Source organism: Balaenoptera musculus, chromosome 2 (genome assembly GCF_009873245.2).
Source record: "Balaenoptera musculus isolate JJ_BM4_2016_0621 chromosome 2, mBalMus1.pri.v3, whole genome shotgun sequence".
In the NCBI taxonomy this organism is placed as follows: domain Eukaryota; kingdom Metazoa; phylum Chordata; class Mammalia; order Artiodactyla; family Balaenopteridae; genus Balaenoptera; species Balaenoptera musculus.
The window spans coordinates 170,447,400-170,462,977 of NC_045786.1; the positions used below are offsets into that span (position 1 = coordinate 170,447,400).

At 45.3% G+C, this 15,578-nt stretch overlaps 1 protein-coding gene across 4 annotated transcripts in view; it reads right to left on the minus strand.

The window, feature by feature from the left end:
• The window catches only part of SETD3 (SET domain containing 3, actin histidine methyltransferase), a 72,006-nt gene that overhangs the window by 52,498 nt on the left and 3,930 nt on the right, over positions 1-15,578 (minus strand). For 2 of the 4 annotated variants that reach the window (XM_036842579.1, XM_036842576.1), the window contains exons 2-5: positions 6,440-6,583; positions 6,216-6,325; positions 3,637-3,729; positions 1,282-1,430 (exon numbers count right to left, since the gene is read on the minus strand). In XM_036842579.1, coding sequence (XP_036698474.1) covers positions 1,282-1,430; positions 3,637-3,729; positions 6,216-6,325; positions 6,440-6,453 — 366 coding nt within the window. In that variant the 5' untranslated portion in view covers positions 6,454-6,583. The remainder of the gene's footprint in view (positions 1-1,281; positions 1,431-3,636; positions 3,730-6,215; positions 6,326-6,439; positions 6,584-15,578) is intronic. The other 2 variants (XM_036842578.1, XM_036842577.1) reach the window with 1 other exon arrangement.

Below are 15,578 nucleotides of genomic sequence, written 5' to 3' on the forward strand. Positions count from 1 at the left end.
GACGGACCACCGCTAAGATATTCTGGGCGGCATCCACACTAATGATGCTTCTCATCAGAGATGAGAAAAAGCTGGTTTAGTCTTGCCTTTTACCAAGGTCTACTGTTTATTTTTATGTGTGTCTCGTCCCTTACTATATATTATAAGCCTCATGAAGGAAGAGACCCTGGTGTTTTTGGAAGCATGGTATAATAACAAGCAAGGTACTAGTCACACACTAGATATTTAACAGGTATCTAATAAACCAGTGCATGGCTTATCAAGGTATCACTGAAAAGTAAACTATGACTTGACCAGAGATGTTGCTGGACGTTTGAAGGGACCCAAATAAATAACATCCATTTCCTCCACCCAAGTTCTGAACCAACTGAGAGAGACACAAGAATACAACAGATGGTGACACAAAATATCACCTACGGAATCCCAGAATTAGACAGACTCCCCACCTAGTTACAGGCAGGACTGGAGCCCCGACAGGCCTCCCCACGTGTGGCCCGCCCTGTAAAACTCCCAGGGTGGAGAGAGCAGGGGAGAGAACACATATGGCAACCAGCTCCCACGGAGAAAAAGGCCAGGCCCAGATCCTTCTTCCAAAACCATCAGATCGTTACACCTCCTCTCCAGGAGCGGCATGAGTGAGGGCCAGGGAGAGGCCGAGAGCCCCACCGGGGGCTGCTGCTCCCTGCATCTGGAAGGAAGGACCAAGCGTGGAGAAGAGCATTTGTCCCTTAGCGCATGGATATTTCTCTTCTTCTTTCCCCTCCCCTCTGCTGCTGCTGTCTCCGTAAGCGGCACCTCCAGCCACTCAGTTACCCACTCCAGGAAACCGGTCCGCATCCTCGACACTGCCCACCCTCCACCCCCCCCACCCCACATCCAATCCATCACAGGGCCCTGTGTGCTCTCCCTCCCAACCACCCAAGCCCACATCCTCCTCTTCACTCACATCTCAAAAGCCCACGAGGCATGTTCTCTGGTCTCCTAACAGAGGTTCAGAGATGTAACCCGACTTGCCCCACTCACTGGTTGATAGCACAGCTCCAAGGAGGACGACCTGGGAGGGGCTGTCTAGAGCCCTGGGCTGCGGCTCTTCAGGACCATGAGGCCAGCTGGGAGACTGCGGGTCAGGGAGCGGGAGCGAGGGCTGCACGCTGCCGACACGCCCACAGTGTGCTCAGGACAAGCCCGAGACGCCTGTCTCCAGGTCCTGGGCCCTCAACGCCACACCACCCAGACGCTCTTAGAGCCGCTCCCGGACCAGCAGCTCACCTACAAACTCACCTTGATATCTCTTGTTGCTCTCAGACCGAAGCCCTCTTCTTTGAAGTTCACCATTTCAAAACCCTCAACAGAGGCTCCATTTTCAGAGGCCCATTTCATTAGATCAGGAAAGTAATCTTCTCTTTTTCCATCAAAAGTAACAGACAGACCTATATCAATCCATGTTTTAGAAAACAAGAGCTACTTTTAGAACATATATCAGTCATGCTGCTCTCAGAAAATAAAAAACAGACCACTGGAACTAACTACCTAGAAATAGTAGTAAGACTCCACTCTTGAAAAAAAAAAATCAAAACTGACCACCAGATGTCACAGTACATACCTTAACTAGTGACAGGAAAGGTGAGTTAAAATCCTGAACGCCCTGCTGGTTACAGAGCAGTAGCTGCTGGTCCCAGGTGATGTGAATATTGGCGGTCAGGTGCTATTAGGTGAAATAACAGGGATGGCGAAAGCCTTCATGACCGCTGCAGGTTTCTAGAGCAACCTGCCATCTCTCATGTGCACTTTCTTTAACAAAACTCCCACGAAAACAAAAATCAGTAGCTCACATACATGCACAAGGAGATGTGTGTAAGGAGGAGCCCTAGACCCTGATTCTAAGAGCACAAAACTGGAGAGCTCTGAATTTCGTCCAGCAACTTAAATGAGCAGGACCTATATGTATCATGTAAGTGAAACACAAAACTTAACACTGTTTTTCTGAAAGTCCAGTAGTATGATACCATTTACGTAAATTGTTAAAATACCAATTACTACCATCTATTTGTATGGGGTTATACGTGAAGCAGAAACACATTCACTGTAAAGACAACCCCCCCCCCGAGGGGGAGGGGAGGGGAGGGAGTGGGATGGAAGTGTGGGGCTTCAGCTGTGCCTGAAACGCCTAATTTCTTAAAAACAAATATAAGAACCAATCAAAGCACGGAGGGAGGGGAAGAGATCGGACCAGTAGGTGAGAAGGAAGGAAAGAAGAACTTGAACCGACAAGACTCTGGCATGTATCCAATTGAGATAGTAGCTGCTTAGGTGTTATTTTCGGCACTTTTCAGCACGTTTGAAATATCAAAAAGGATGAAAATCCATGCATAGGAAAAATCATTATTTTTTTGAGGAATAAAGAGAGAGGAACAGGAACTTGGACCACATGAGGTGCTGGGCACAGAACCCAGCCCAGGGCCTGTGGCCATGTCCCCAAGATACAATTCATGGTTAACTGGATCTGTGAAGCGGGACTGCCTGGCCTGGGGCCGTGCCAGGCTAGGTCTGCAAAGGTACCTGCTAAATGGAGAAAACTGATTTTGTTAGGGACACTCTAAAACAGAATTTACTCTTCCCTTATTGAGAACCAGTGAATGCTCTAACTTCAGTGCCAGTTATAGTAAACAGTCTCTACTCAGCAGAGAAACTCAGGATATAAAAAAACTTTTCAGCAACCAATTTGGTGAGCCAGGATTAGCACAGTTTACCATTTAATGGAAATTAACACATTATAAAAGAACCCGTCCCCATTGAGGGTTTGAGACTATCTAACCTAAAGACTGCATGTTTGCAGATGTGCATGGGAGAGCGGTAAAACTACTCCCTAAGACTCCCTAAGACGGCAAATACAAAACAAACCGTCTTCACACTAACTTTCATGGCAATAAATAAAAGGGGAGTCAAAGAAGTTCTCTCATCCTTCTAAACGCAGGCTCCTTATTATGTTTTCTCCTTCTACCTTCCGTGTGGCCTGCATACAAATCTACTTTTTGTGCTTTACAGCACAAAAACAATAGGTATATTGAATACGCTTTTCTGAATTGACACTTGGCCCCACTGCCAGCCTGACTGAGAATCATTAAGATGCCTACTGAATACACCCTGGAAAAACACAGCTTGAGAAATGTAACTACATCTCTTATTAAATCAAGACATATCTGAGTTCATCGTACATCTTGACAAGACATTAACCAATCCGTATATATTTGTGTGTTGACCACACAACACCATGTACTGACCTCAAACCCTAAAGGAAACACAGGATGCAAAAACAAATTTAAATATGTATTTCATAAAATAAAAATAAATGAAAGTTATACCATCTTAGTCCCCAGATAGAAAAACTGGCCCCGCTGAAGCTCAACATTTTTACCCCTTCCAAAGCAGCAACGGCACCTCAGAAATGGTGAAAATCCTGATGGTTTCCCAACGCAGTTTCCCTCCTAATATCTAGGAGCCCTTCTACAACCACCATCCAGACAGGCACGGAGGCCTGAGGGTTGATGCCGAGACCTTCATTCTCAAAGCCTCTCTGCTTATGCCAGGTTTCCACAGGATATTATTAAAATGTGATGATCATTTGAGGAAATTTACCTTTCTGTTTTTTTCGTATTTTCTCAACTAGAGACCGGATCTGCACATACTCTTCCCATTCTTTTCCTGGGCCAGGGGCAGGACTACTGCATTCTGTAACACAAAAACCATGGCACGCAAACATTTCTTTCAGCTTCACCTGTTAGTCTTCAGAAGAAAGAGGATCTGGGTTTTGTTGTTGCTGTTGGTTTATTTTTAAAGGACAAAGATACTATAGCCGTGATGACAGAGGTGAGAAGTATAAACCAGGTATACTTTTTTTTAAATTAATTAATTAATTTATATTTATTTTTGGCTGCGTTGGGTCTTCGTTGCTGCGCGCGGGCTTTCTCTAGTCGCGGCGAGCGGGGGCTACTCTTTGTTGCGGTGCGCGGGCTTCTCATTGCGGTGGCTTCTCTTGTTGCGGAACACGGGCTCTAGGCACACAGGCTTCAGTAGTTGCAGCACACAGGCTCAGTCGTTGTGGCTCACGGGCTTAGTTGCTCCGCGGCATGTGGGATCTTCCCGGACCAGGGCTCGAACCCATGTCCCCCTGCATTGGCAGGCGGATTCTTCACCACTGTGCCACCAGGGAAGCCCATAAACCAGGTGTACTTTTTAAAGCAGGTAAACCCTCTGAAACCACCCAGGCCACATATTACACTGTGACCACAGGACACAGGTGTGAGCACCTAACTTGCATCTACCTCATTCTTGCTGCTCTGATCAATTTTCCTCAGAATACTCATAACAGGAAAATCTAAAAAGCTAAGCTAAAATGCAAAACATTTCCCTGAAAACTCTTGTGGATGGTGAAAAGAAGGCATATTAAGAGTCAACATTTTTTTCTAGTTAAACTCCCTAACAATGGCTCCCTAAGGGAACCAGTTAAATTGGACATAAGGACAATTAGTCAACAAACATTTCACATCCATGTGTAAGGCTCTATAATAAGCACTCTGGGGGAGTTACAAAAAGAGATGGCACAGTTGCCGCTAAAAAAGAAGCTAAGATTCTGTCGGGCCAAAACCGAAAGACCTACTGCCAAGACCGGAGCCATGGCAGTGGAAGGCTGCACCCCGGGCACCCGGCCTGTCAGCGGCCCTTACCTTTTAAAACAGTAGTATCAGTTTAAAGAGAGAGACCCCGACCCACATTCCTGATAAACCTCCTGGCCCCCTTTCTTCCCCAAAGAGAAGACTAGATGTGGTAAATAATCAACAGGGGTTGGGGGGGTAGGAACTGGGAGATGGGGATTGACACATATCCACCATTGATACTGTGTATAAAATAGACCACTAATGAGAACCTACTGTAGAGCACAGGGAAGTCTACTCAGTGCTCTGTGGTGACCTAAATGGGAAGGAAATCCAAAAAGAGGGGATATGTGTATACGTATAGCTGATTCATTTTGCTCTACAGTAGAAGCTAACACAACATTGTAAAGCAACTCTACTCCAATAAAAATTAATTTAAAAATTAATAATAATTAACAATAACTAGTTACGCATTGACTCATAACTTAGGTTAACCAGTCTTACTTCACTCTTCCATCAGCAAACACTGACTGAGGCCCCAGAATACAGGAGCCTGTCCTGAGGCCGCCTGTAGTCTAGCAGGAGGGACGGGGGGGGGAGGGGCGGGCACAGCCGTGCTCTGTGGGAGCCCACCCTGACCTTCCGGGGGGCACCCCACAGGGGAGGATGGGAGCCCTCGGGGCGGGGGACCTGACCCTGACTTGGCTGCTGCCTGCCTCTGTCAGGGACAGAAAGCTACGTTTTTATTTGGGGGTTGGCCTGTCACATAATCTAAACATAAGGGGCCAAGAAAATGAGACAAACGCAGTGAGTTAATCGAGTGACCACGGCTAAATCTGAAACATACAGAGCACTAACTTAAATTCACAATTTAAAAAAAGAAGTTACCAGTTTACACTAACTTGCTAAAGCAAGTATCGGCACTTAACAGATATTTAATTTCCTAGAACCAAGAACGGATAACCTCCACATGTGAAACTGGAGAACTATCACGAATCACTGAAAGCAAAGGGGAGGGAACCCAGTTCCTACGGTTTGCTCTCTGAGCGGCACGCCGCGCTCACCTCTGGCTTCACGGCCCAATGACCTTCAACCTTCACGTGCCATAGCTCACGTGGGGCTCGAGACACTCTATTTACTGACGCAAACACTGCAACTCAGCGGGGTTAAGGAACTGGTCCGAGGCCACACTGTTAAAAAGCAGTGGCGTTTGGCCTGGCCCACCGGTGCAGGCGGGCGGTGGTTATGCTAGAGCAGCTCTACATTCATGCGTTCTGTCGTCCAAGCCTCCTTAACCATAGTTACAGTTGGTACCGTACCTGTTAGGTAAAAGTTACCTGTTGGTACCTGTTGGTACTGTACCTCCATTTTTACAGGCGGGGAAGCTGCAGGTTGGGGAAGATCTGTAATGTGCCAGGCCCCATGGCTAAACAAGCTGGGATCTGAACACAAGCCTGTTTCACCTCTTGCTCCCCAGACCAGGGACCCCCACGCGGTGCAGGGGTGTGAGGAGAGAGACACACGTGTCCCACACAGAGGCGGGAAGGCCGAGCCGAGACTTACTCTGCAACAGCTCACTAGTTAGGTTCAAGGTTTCCTTCGGGGACACGCTTGCTGTAGCACCAGTGCCTGATTTCTGCGTTTTTACTCGACTCTTCTTACCCATTTTCTGACTACGGAGAAGAAAAAGAAAAAACAAAGAGAAAAGCATTACATTTCCAAAGAACAAAACTGAGTAATGAAACGTGGCACAGCAGTGGCTCAGCCTTGAGACATTAAGATCTTACCTCACAGGTGCCATATCCTGAAGTTTCCTTCCAGAAAAAGCAACGTGTAACAAATACTAGTATTTGGAGGCACTCAAATGTGAAAAAAAAAAATCTGCTTTGTAGTCTCTGGAAGAAAAGTTCGTTCCTTTTCACCTACAAAAACTGTAGTAGAAGCAAGTTTTACTCCAGAATTTTTTTCAAATTACGTAGACTTCATTGTATATCCTAGTATTCTGTGATACTACAGAGATAAAAGTTACATCTACATTCATGTATCACAAACTATCACATGGCCACAAAAACCTATATATTCTCTCCTCCCTCTGTTTTAAAAGAATAATTTCGCATAAAGAGTAACTATATCGGGGCTTCCCTGGTGGCGCAGTGGTTAAAAATCCGCCTGCCAATGCAGGAGACAGGGGTTCAAGCCCTGGTCCAGGAAGATCCCACGTGCTATGGAGCAGCTAAGACCATTAGCCGCAACTACTGAGCCCACGTGCTGCAACTACTGAAGCCCGCACTCCTAGAGCCTGTGCTCTGCAACAAGAGAAGCCACTGCAATGAGAGGCCTGCGCACCACAACAAAGAACAGCCCCCGCTCTCAGCAACTAGAGAAAACCCACGTGCAGCAGCGAAGACCCAATGCAGCCAAAAAATTAAATAAATGAATAAATAAATTTAAAAAAAAAAGAGTAACTATATCATAAGCAACAGATTAGACTCTCTAGACAAACGCTGAAGACATTTTAGAGATCAAAGAAACTTCAGGGAGCTAATTCAATTCCTTAATCTTGTTTCAAGGAAAATCCAAAGTACTTTGCCCAGGGCTTCACAGGAAGTCGATGGCAGACCCTACTACCTCCCAGTCTGGCACTTCAACCACCCTGGAGCCCTCAATGGTCTAACAAATAAGAAATGGCCAGGATATGCCACAAGCAGACGAGACAGTGGGACAGGGGATGCACCGATGGACGCTGGGCAGAGATGTTATAACATCTGTCTGAAAACATTTTTTTTTTTTTTAAAGCACTTTTCTTTTTTATAGCTACTTTATTTGTTTATTTTATTTTTTATTTTTGGCTGTGTTGGGTCTTCGGTTCATGCGAGGGCTTTCTCTAGTTGAGGCAAGTGGGGGCCACTCTTCATCGCGGTGCGGGGACCGCTCTTCATCACGGTGCGCGGGCCTTTCACTATCGCGGCCCCTCCCGTCGCGGGGCACAGGCTCCAGACGCGCAGGCTCAGTAGTTGTGGCTCACGGGCCCAGCTGCTCCGTGGCATGTGGGATCTTCCCAGACCAGGGCTCGAACCCGTGTCCCCTGCATTAGCAGGCAGATTCTCAACCACTGCGCCACCAGGGAAGCCCCTGAAAACATTTTATAGCAGTGAGTCAGGAGATGTGTCTTGAAGAAAGAAAGGGACTGGGATGTATGAAGAAAGGGTGGGCAACTCAAAGGCAGGGCAGGAATGAGGGAAGCACATGGCAGGGCAGGGGGCACAGCACCCCAGCTGGAGAGGTCTCTGTGGGGAGCGGTGGGAAAGAGGACCCCCAGCTGCAGGCGGGCTGCAACTGTTGCCCGAGGACTTTGATCTGAGCATTCCTCCTATGACAGAAGCGCTTGAGGATGACAACCCAGGAAGATGGAGAGAGATCCCCCCAGAGAAGCGACTGGAGCCATCCACACACTAATGAATACCACACACCACGATGACGCTCCACGGGGCCCTCGCCAACAAGCTACAATTAATCTCAAGGGAGAACCAAAAGGCAAACTCTGACCTACTTGTTTTTTACAAAGAGAAATGACTATTGCAGTGTGGAGAGCTGTAATGGGACAAAAGGTTGAAAATGCATATTCTCCCACAGTCTAGCTGATCACTGATTCCACAGCAATGACTCCACGCAAATACAGGCCATGCTAAAACAACAGAAAATAGCATTCTATTAAAGGGCTATCTTATGTAGCTTCTCTGACGCGTCTGATGCATGAAGTGTACTCTGTAACTTACGTATCTAAAAAGCCTTCTAAAACACAAGAGTGGAACATATAGTGCCAGGCACCCTGGAACAAAAGCGAACAGGTAACTATACCTAAAACTTCGGCAGCAAAGAGAATTAGTTATTTTGAGATCAAAAGAAGAAGGAAAAAAAAAAAAAAAAAGTGTGGGGTGGGGGGAGCAGGCGGAGGAGTGGTTTAAGCACCTTTCCTTAAACTCAAGGACTAAACGAGAAGGAAGCTCCCGTGTTTACTCGCTCACGGCTGAGAGCCCTGGACAGAGCACCTGCCGCTCTACTCTGCACCAGGCCCTCTCCACATCTTCCAACGGCATCTCTGTGGAGGACCACTGAACTCGACCTGAAAACAACTAAGACTACCAGTAAGCCTGGAAAGTAGGGCTTTAATCACACTTCCAAATATAGCTTGGCAGGAAGAACTGTGAAGCCCGCCGTCAGAGATGGGCTTGCCGGCCTCTCCCTGCCAGCGTGACCTTCTGTGTGTTAGGCGCCAAACAACTCAAAAACATCACTCCGATAGGAACTCCAAGACCCTTCCCACCTCTTAGCAGCCTGGGGCACAGTGAACCCCAGGCAGCCGCACCCCCCCGCCCGTCAGGCCCCCAGCGCGAGGACCCGAGGGCTACGAAACAGGCTTCTTCACTCTGCCTGCAGCCCCTTTCCCCTCCCCACCCCAAGTCTTCCCTCAGGAATCCCTCCAACTCCCATCACTCTCTGGCATCTAGATACCTGTCCTGAGGTAACAATCGTTAATTAAAACAGCAGCAGTAGTGACCCTGGGTGCAGTCCTTAACCTCTGCCAAGCACTGGGCTAAGATCATCTCTTCATTTGATCTTCCCGGACACTCTAATCAGTAGGTATTAGCCTCATCTTTTCGATGACAGTCTCAAAAAAGGTGAAGCCCTCCATCTCTGTCCAAGGTTAGAGGTGCAGCTAGAACTCAGGTCTGCCTGCCTCTAAAGCCTGTGCTCGGCCACGGCCGCACTGCTTCTGTGACACGGAGAGCAAAAGCACAGGGCTCTGCAGGGAGCAGGAGGGCGGACAGGTCTTCCAGACCCGACACCAACAACATCCGGCCAAGCGGGAACACCCCTGAGGATCTCAGGCCACCTGCTCGTCTTGAATTCACCTCTTGCTTAGACTGTAAGTGTCCCGCGTTCTCCCTGCCCAAGCCCACCCTTGCCACTTAAATCTGCCCCCACTGAGTAACAGGTACAGATATACCACACAGGTGAAACTTCAAAACACATCAGGAAATTAGCACCTGGGAGAGCAGCTGTTCTTGAACTTCATACACATGAAATTATACAACATGCAGGCTTCTTTTGCTCAACACGAGGTCTTTCCACGGCTCTAAGGTGACACCCAACCTCCCCAGCACAGTCCTCAGGGCCCTTTACTGCTTCACCCCATTTTACTTGCCCGGCTTTATTCTTCCCATCACCCCTTACACAACACAGCTCTAGGATCTGCTCTTGTTCTCCCCTTTTTCTGAAATAAAGCTACCCTCTGCTACCCCTGTCTCCTCCTTGCAAAATTTTTCACATACTCAGTCAAAAAGTCCCCCATGGCCTTGAGGAAATTCTGGGCTCCTCCATGCAGCCCTCACTTCCATGCAAATCAGTAAGAACGGGTCAAGTTCAAGGTGATTAACAGATGCTAAAGGCTGGCTTACCTTGAGATCAGTCTTTTGGAATTCTCTTTGGACTGTTTCCCTCCCACAGGGATATAAGCCCTAAAGAGAGAAAGCAACTTGCCCAGGTTAGACAGTAAGAATCTTCCAGTAGGCATTAACTCGCTTCTCAATTGAGGGGTAGGGAGATGGCTATCCTTGTCCCCAGGGGATGTACCTCCCTGGGGTACAGGATCCTAGGTCCAGACCAGCTCTTAATCTGTTCTACCCAGAAACCGGGTTGACAGTGACCTCACCCAGGAAAGCCTCCAGTCACCTGGACACACTCTGTCCCAGAGCTCCTAATTACTCAGCCCCCAGCGCACTGAATCAGAGGCATGTCCTCAAGCCTTAAGTGTGTACTTGAAGAACTAACGTTTCTGGAGGGCGGGGGTTCTCTGTACCCAGTTCTATGGCCCAGCAGCCGTTCTTCTGAACTTTACAGCCATCAATGTCTATAAGATTCATTTGCCTCTGGATTCGATATGGTTTGGCACCAATTCTTCTCGTATTTGTGTGACACCCTACCTCAAAGGCGGTAGCCCCGCATTTACTTCTTTTCACCCCACAAAGCATCAGGCCCTCCTGCCACCCTCTGCCAGCTCCCTCAGCCCCTCGGCCCCATGCCATCCCCTGATCCCACGCTCCCTCTTCTCTGCGGCCTACGTGCCTTCAGCCCTTGGTGAAGGTGTCTGAGTCTTGACTCAAACCCCAGCTCACCGACGGCCCCCTCCCCACTCCACACCCTGCAGAGCTCAGCCCTGGAGCTTCCACGGCCTCACGCGCTGTAGGTGACATCATTTACGTGTCTACCTCACCCACTGGCGTGGGTTTCTGTCTTGTGGCAGAAAAAACCCAAAGCTTCCATTTCTAAATTATCTGTAGGGTCTAGTATGGTGCCACGGACACAGCTGAGGGTCAAATATTTGTTGAATGAAGGAAAATCTTATTTGAATTTACTAGTGTTACTTACGGGTAAGATTTATTTCCCATCACGATAGTAAGATTATACAGCAAGGAACCATTTTGATATATTCTCCCACCAGTGACAGAACAGTAGCCAAAATGAGACATTTACTTAATACTTAACTACTACTTCTAAGAACTAGGATGACTCTTAAAAGTCAAAACATAAATTTATACATATAAAATTCACATTTAAAAAATAGTTTCCTTTGGGAAACCGTAGTTTATTGTTAGCTTTAAGATATTAAATTTCATAAAAGAATCTCTCCAATAAACAAACTGAATTTTTAAAGTGTTTTTGGTCTCTTAGGAAACAACCAAGCAGGAATAAGTCCGTTTCCAATAGAAATGGAAGAGTGCGACTCAAGCACGACTTCAAGCTCCGGGGGCACCTGTGACTGGGGGCACGAGCATCCGTACGGCTCTCTGCGCTGGCCAGACACGTTCCCGCCACAGCCTGCACAGGCCAGTGGTGACCACTGACATGGCAGGGGGCTCAGGCATGGCTATGACTTGGCCAAGAGCCCACAGCCAACAAGCAGCAGACCCACGGCTTCAACCTGAAACCCTGTGTTACGTCCAGCACATTCGCAACTAAACAAGGTCTCCTGCATCCACGTGCCAGGACCACACCAGCCGCTGCAGAAGACGACCACAGCCAGATGAGGGACAGCCAGCCCTGCGGGCCTCAAGGATGAGGAGGTGAGGACCCGGGACTCAGCCTGGATAACTCCTAAAATGTGCGGGCAAAGTAACCAAACAGAGAGGGGTAAGGAATAAAGTACAGGTAAAGACGAAGGACTAGATGTTAAGATTCAGTCTGAGAAAGTGTTAGAATCCAGGCTGAGTGGTTTCCTAAACTCAACCTCCTTCTGCTTTTTTTAGCTAACAAAGATTTCCCCAACTTCATGGATTTAAAATAACTACCTACCCTGTTCATTTATGATTCAAAAACTTGTTACATACAATGAATAAATTTCATTGTGAGTTCAGCTGAATCCGGGGCTAGATTCCAAGTTTCAACAAATGAAAGAGCCAAATAGGTTTCCTGAACATTCTTAGTGCTCTCAGTGGAAAAACACTACCTATCAGTTTAATTCATCAACTTCCTACAAAGACCAAATATTTATCTTCAATATTTATTTCAAATATGTATATTAGAAAAATAAAGATGTGCTAAATTAGATATGTGCATGCACACACAAAGTTAAATTCCAAATTTTAGCCAAAGGTACAATGCTAAATGAAAGATTTTTTTCCCCCAAAGTTTAGATCGAAAGCAGGTATAATTTCCAAATTCTTAATGAATTATCTGGGGGAAACAAATATACAGTAAAAAAGGACTTAAACAATACTTAAGACAAAAGAAAATAATACGTAGAAAAGCAATAGGATTGACAGGCAAAAGGATTCTACAGTAAACAATTATAGTGACAGTCCTTCAAAGGAAGGGGCATCTATAAAAAGAAACAGCAAGCTAAGAGTTCCACACATATCTACATTGCTTCACCAAGATATTTTAAAAATCTACAAAATCCTCAAAATCTGGCTCTTTATAACACCATAAACTTTTTAGCAAGTCCATCAACAATCTCTCCACCTAAGAGATACAACAAACTTTAGAAAACAGTAAAATAGATAGCATATTCAATTATTATTTAAATTGCTGACTAATATGCAAGTGTCATCTGTAATCAACAACCACTTCTGACCAGTGAAGTGATTCTTTCACACATAATCTGCCTAGGTGAGGAGAAATAAGAACACAGTGCACTTAAGGAACTTGGTTGATGGGGTGGTGGGCGTGGTGAGGGGGATACTTAACCCATTTTTACAAAGTATACTTCACACCTACTGAACAGACCGAGATGGAATTCAGCTGTGTGGGTTTTTTTTTCTTTCCCCCAAAAATTCTAAACGGAAAGAATGTATATTTGCGATATTCTTGAGTTGCTTTCAACTAAATACAACTAGAATAAACATTTTTGATTATACTTATTTGGTAATTTACGCAGAAAACCTTAGCTCAAACCCAGCATCTGTTTTTCAATGTATGCTGCATCTTCCCAACCTTACAGCTGGTTTGACTAAGGGAGAGAATGGTCCTAGGGCTTCCTCCCACCTCAGGCTCCCAGCTGTAAATGGACTTGAAGGGAGTGTGAAGCCTGCCTAATCTTTCGGAGGAAGAAAAGAATCTCACTAAAATACTTCGCAGACCATTAGGATCAGATTACTACATTGAATTAAATACACAAACTACAGGATGATGGCCTAGGAAAATGAAAGCACTCCCAAATTGAAAAGCATTTAACCGTGCTAAGTTCTCTCTCCTACAAAAACTGATGAAGCATACATGGTCCTTGCGTTGGTACCATGTTAACTGAAATACTGGAAACACCTCTCTTTGCACAGTAGCAGGATCTAGTAACAGGGTCAAGCCTTACTAACTTATACAGGTTCAAGTGGCTAACTAGCACCCATCATTCCAATCTCTATCAAAGGAGACGCTGATGTGTTCACAGCTCAAAAGTACCAAGAAGTCAGGGCAAGCAGACAGGCAAGATGGTGGAATTAATTTCAACTCAGTAGCTACATACATACCAAGATGAATGTAGACCTATAAGCTGCATGTAATTAAAATTTCAATCTTTATACAGAACAATCTGGGCCGTCATATATACATATATAGATAGATAAGTAGATAGATATAGATATACACAAACTTGAGATTTAAACTTGCTTTCTACAATGTTTTTGCTATATTTCCACTAATACACATGATAATTTTAGAGACGCTTAAACCATCTTTCATTGACTTTTCAATACGTAATAGTCTTAGTTTTAAACTGCTATTGAATTAAGTTGTAAATACACTTAAAATGAGGCTCCTATTTAAAGGAAGTTGCAAAAAAATCTCTTCATAAAGCAAAGAATCATTCAGTATCATGAATAACCATTTCCTATTATAACTTTCTAAAAGAAAAAAGAAAAATGTTAAGGGTAAAGGAACAGCTAGCTATAATCTGTCAAGAAATTACTTTCAAACCACCCACATTCCTCCCATAAGGATTCTAGATTCTAGAATTGTGGAACATCAGGTTTGGAAGAGACCTCTGGGGCTATCTGTGTTAATCCTCAAGCCTGAACATCTTTAAAATAAAGATATCTAATGTTATGTAGCAGGTATGGTTATCAAAGTGCTTTGCTCTCCACTGCCAAATTCAACCCAAGGAGACGAGTCCCCAACTTACTGTGGTTCACGTTAGGATATTTCAACTTAAATACAGATGGTGCAAGTGCATACACATTCAGTAGAAACCTTGAATTTTTATCTTTTCCCAGGCTAGTGATATGCAGTGCGATACCCTCTGGTGACGCTGGGCAGTGGCGGCAAGCCTCAGCTCCCCGCAGGTTACACGGAGCATGAGGGTAAACAACGAACACACTTACAACCCTTCTGAACAGACAGCCATTCTGTTTTTCACTTTCAGTACAGTGTTCAAAAAATAACATGAGATATTCAACACTTTATTATAAAACAGGCTTTGTGTTAGATGATTTTGCGCAACTGTAGGCAAATTAAGTGTTCTGAGCGCTTTTAAGGTCGGCTAGGCTAAGCTGTGATGTTTGGTACATTAGGTATGTTAAATGCATTTTCGACAATGATATTTTCAACATGCTGTCAGGATGTAACCCCATCATAACTCGAGGAAGATCAGTATAGCTAACACTGCCTTACTCTTCTACCAGCCAAGTGAATGAGTGAATTCATGCTTGCATTCAGTGCACATTTCTTGAGTATCTAATATGAAATGCAGCGATAAGTGAGACGTGGTCCCACAGTCTTGAGGATAAGGTGGTAACCAACTACACCCTTTGTTACATAAACGGACCTTCAGCCAGATACATGTGCTACATTAAACAACTGAGTTTTGGAACCTAAATGCAATTATTCATGCTGTCACGTTGTTTGTTTCTGGGCTGTTGAACCTGTGTGTGCCCTGGGGCAGGGCCCCAACATGACCGTCTTCATCATAACTGCATCATCAGGCATTTCCTATATCAGGAACTGAGGTAAGCATTTTACACACTAGACAAAGAAAGATATTATGCCCACTTTACAGATGAAAAAGCCGAAGTTTAGTGAGGTTAATAAATTTATGCAGCATGACAGACAGTTGGTAGCAGAGTCTCATCAGCACAGCTCGATGTCAAATGTCACTGATGCCCAACAGTATTTCATGGATTCAGTGCAAAACCAACCCCCTTAGAGAGGCTCTGAAGGTTCATTATCTCTGAAATTCAAAATAACAGTATTCCTTTGCAGTTGTAAAACATACCATGTAAAGCTTTTAGCTCTCTGGCCTTTTAAAACTATAGAGTCATTACGCTGGCCTTGTCCAAAAACAAAGGAGTGGCCTCAGCTTAAATTTGGGACATGAACAAAACTTCCAAATTTTATGATAAAGGCAACTTTCATGAGTATTTTTCAACACTAACCCTT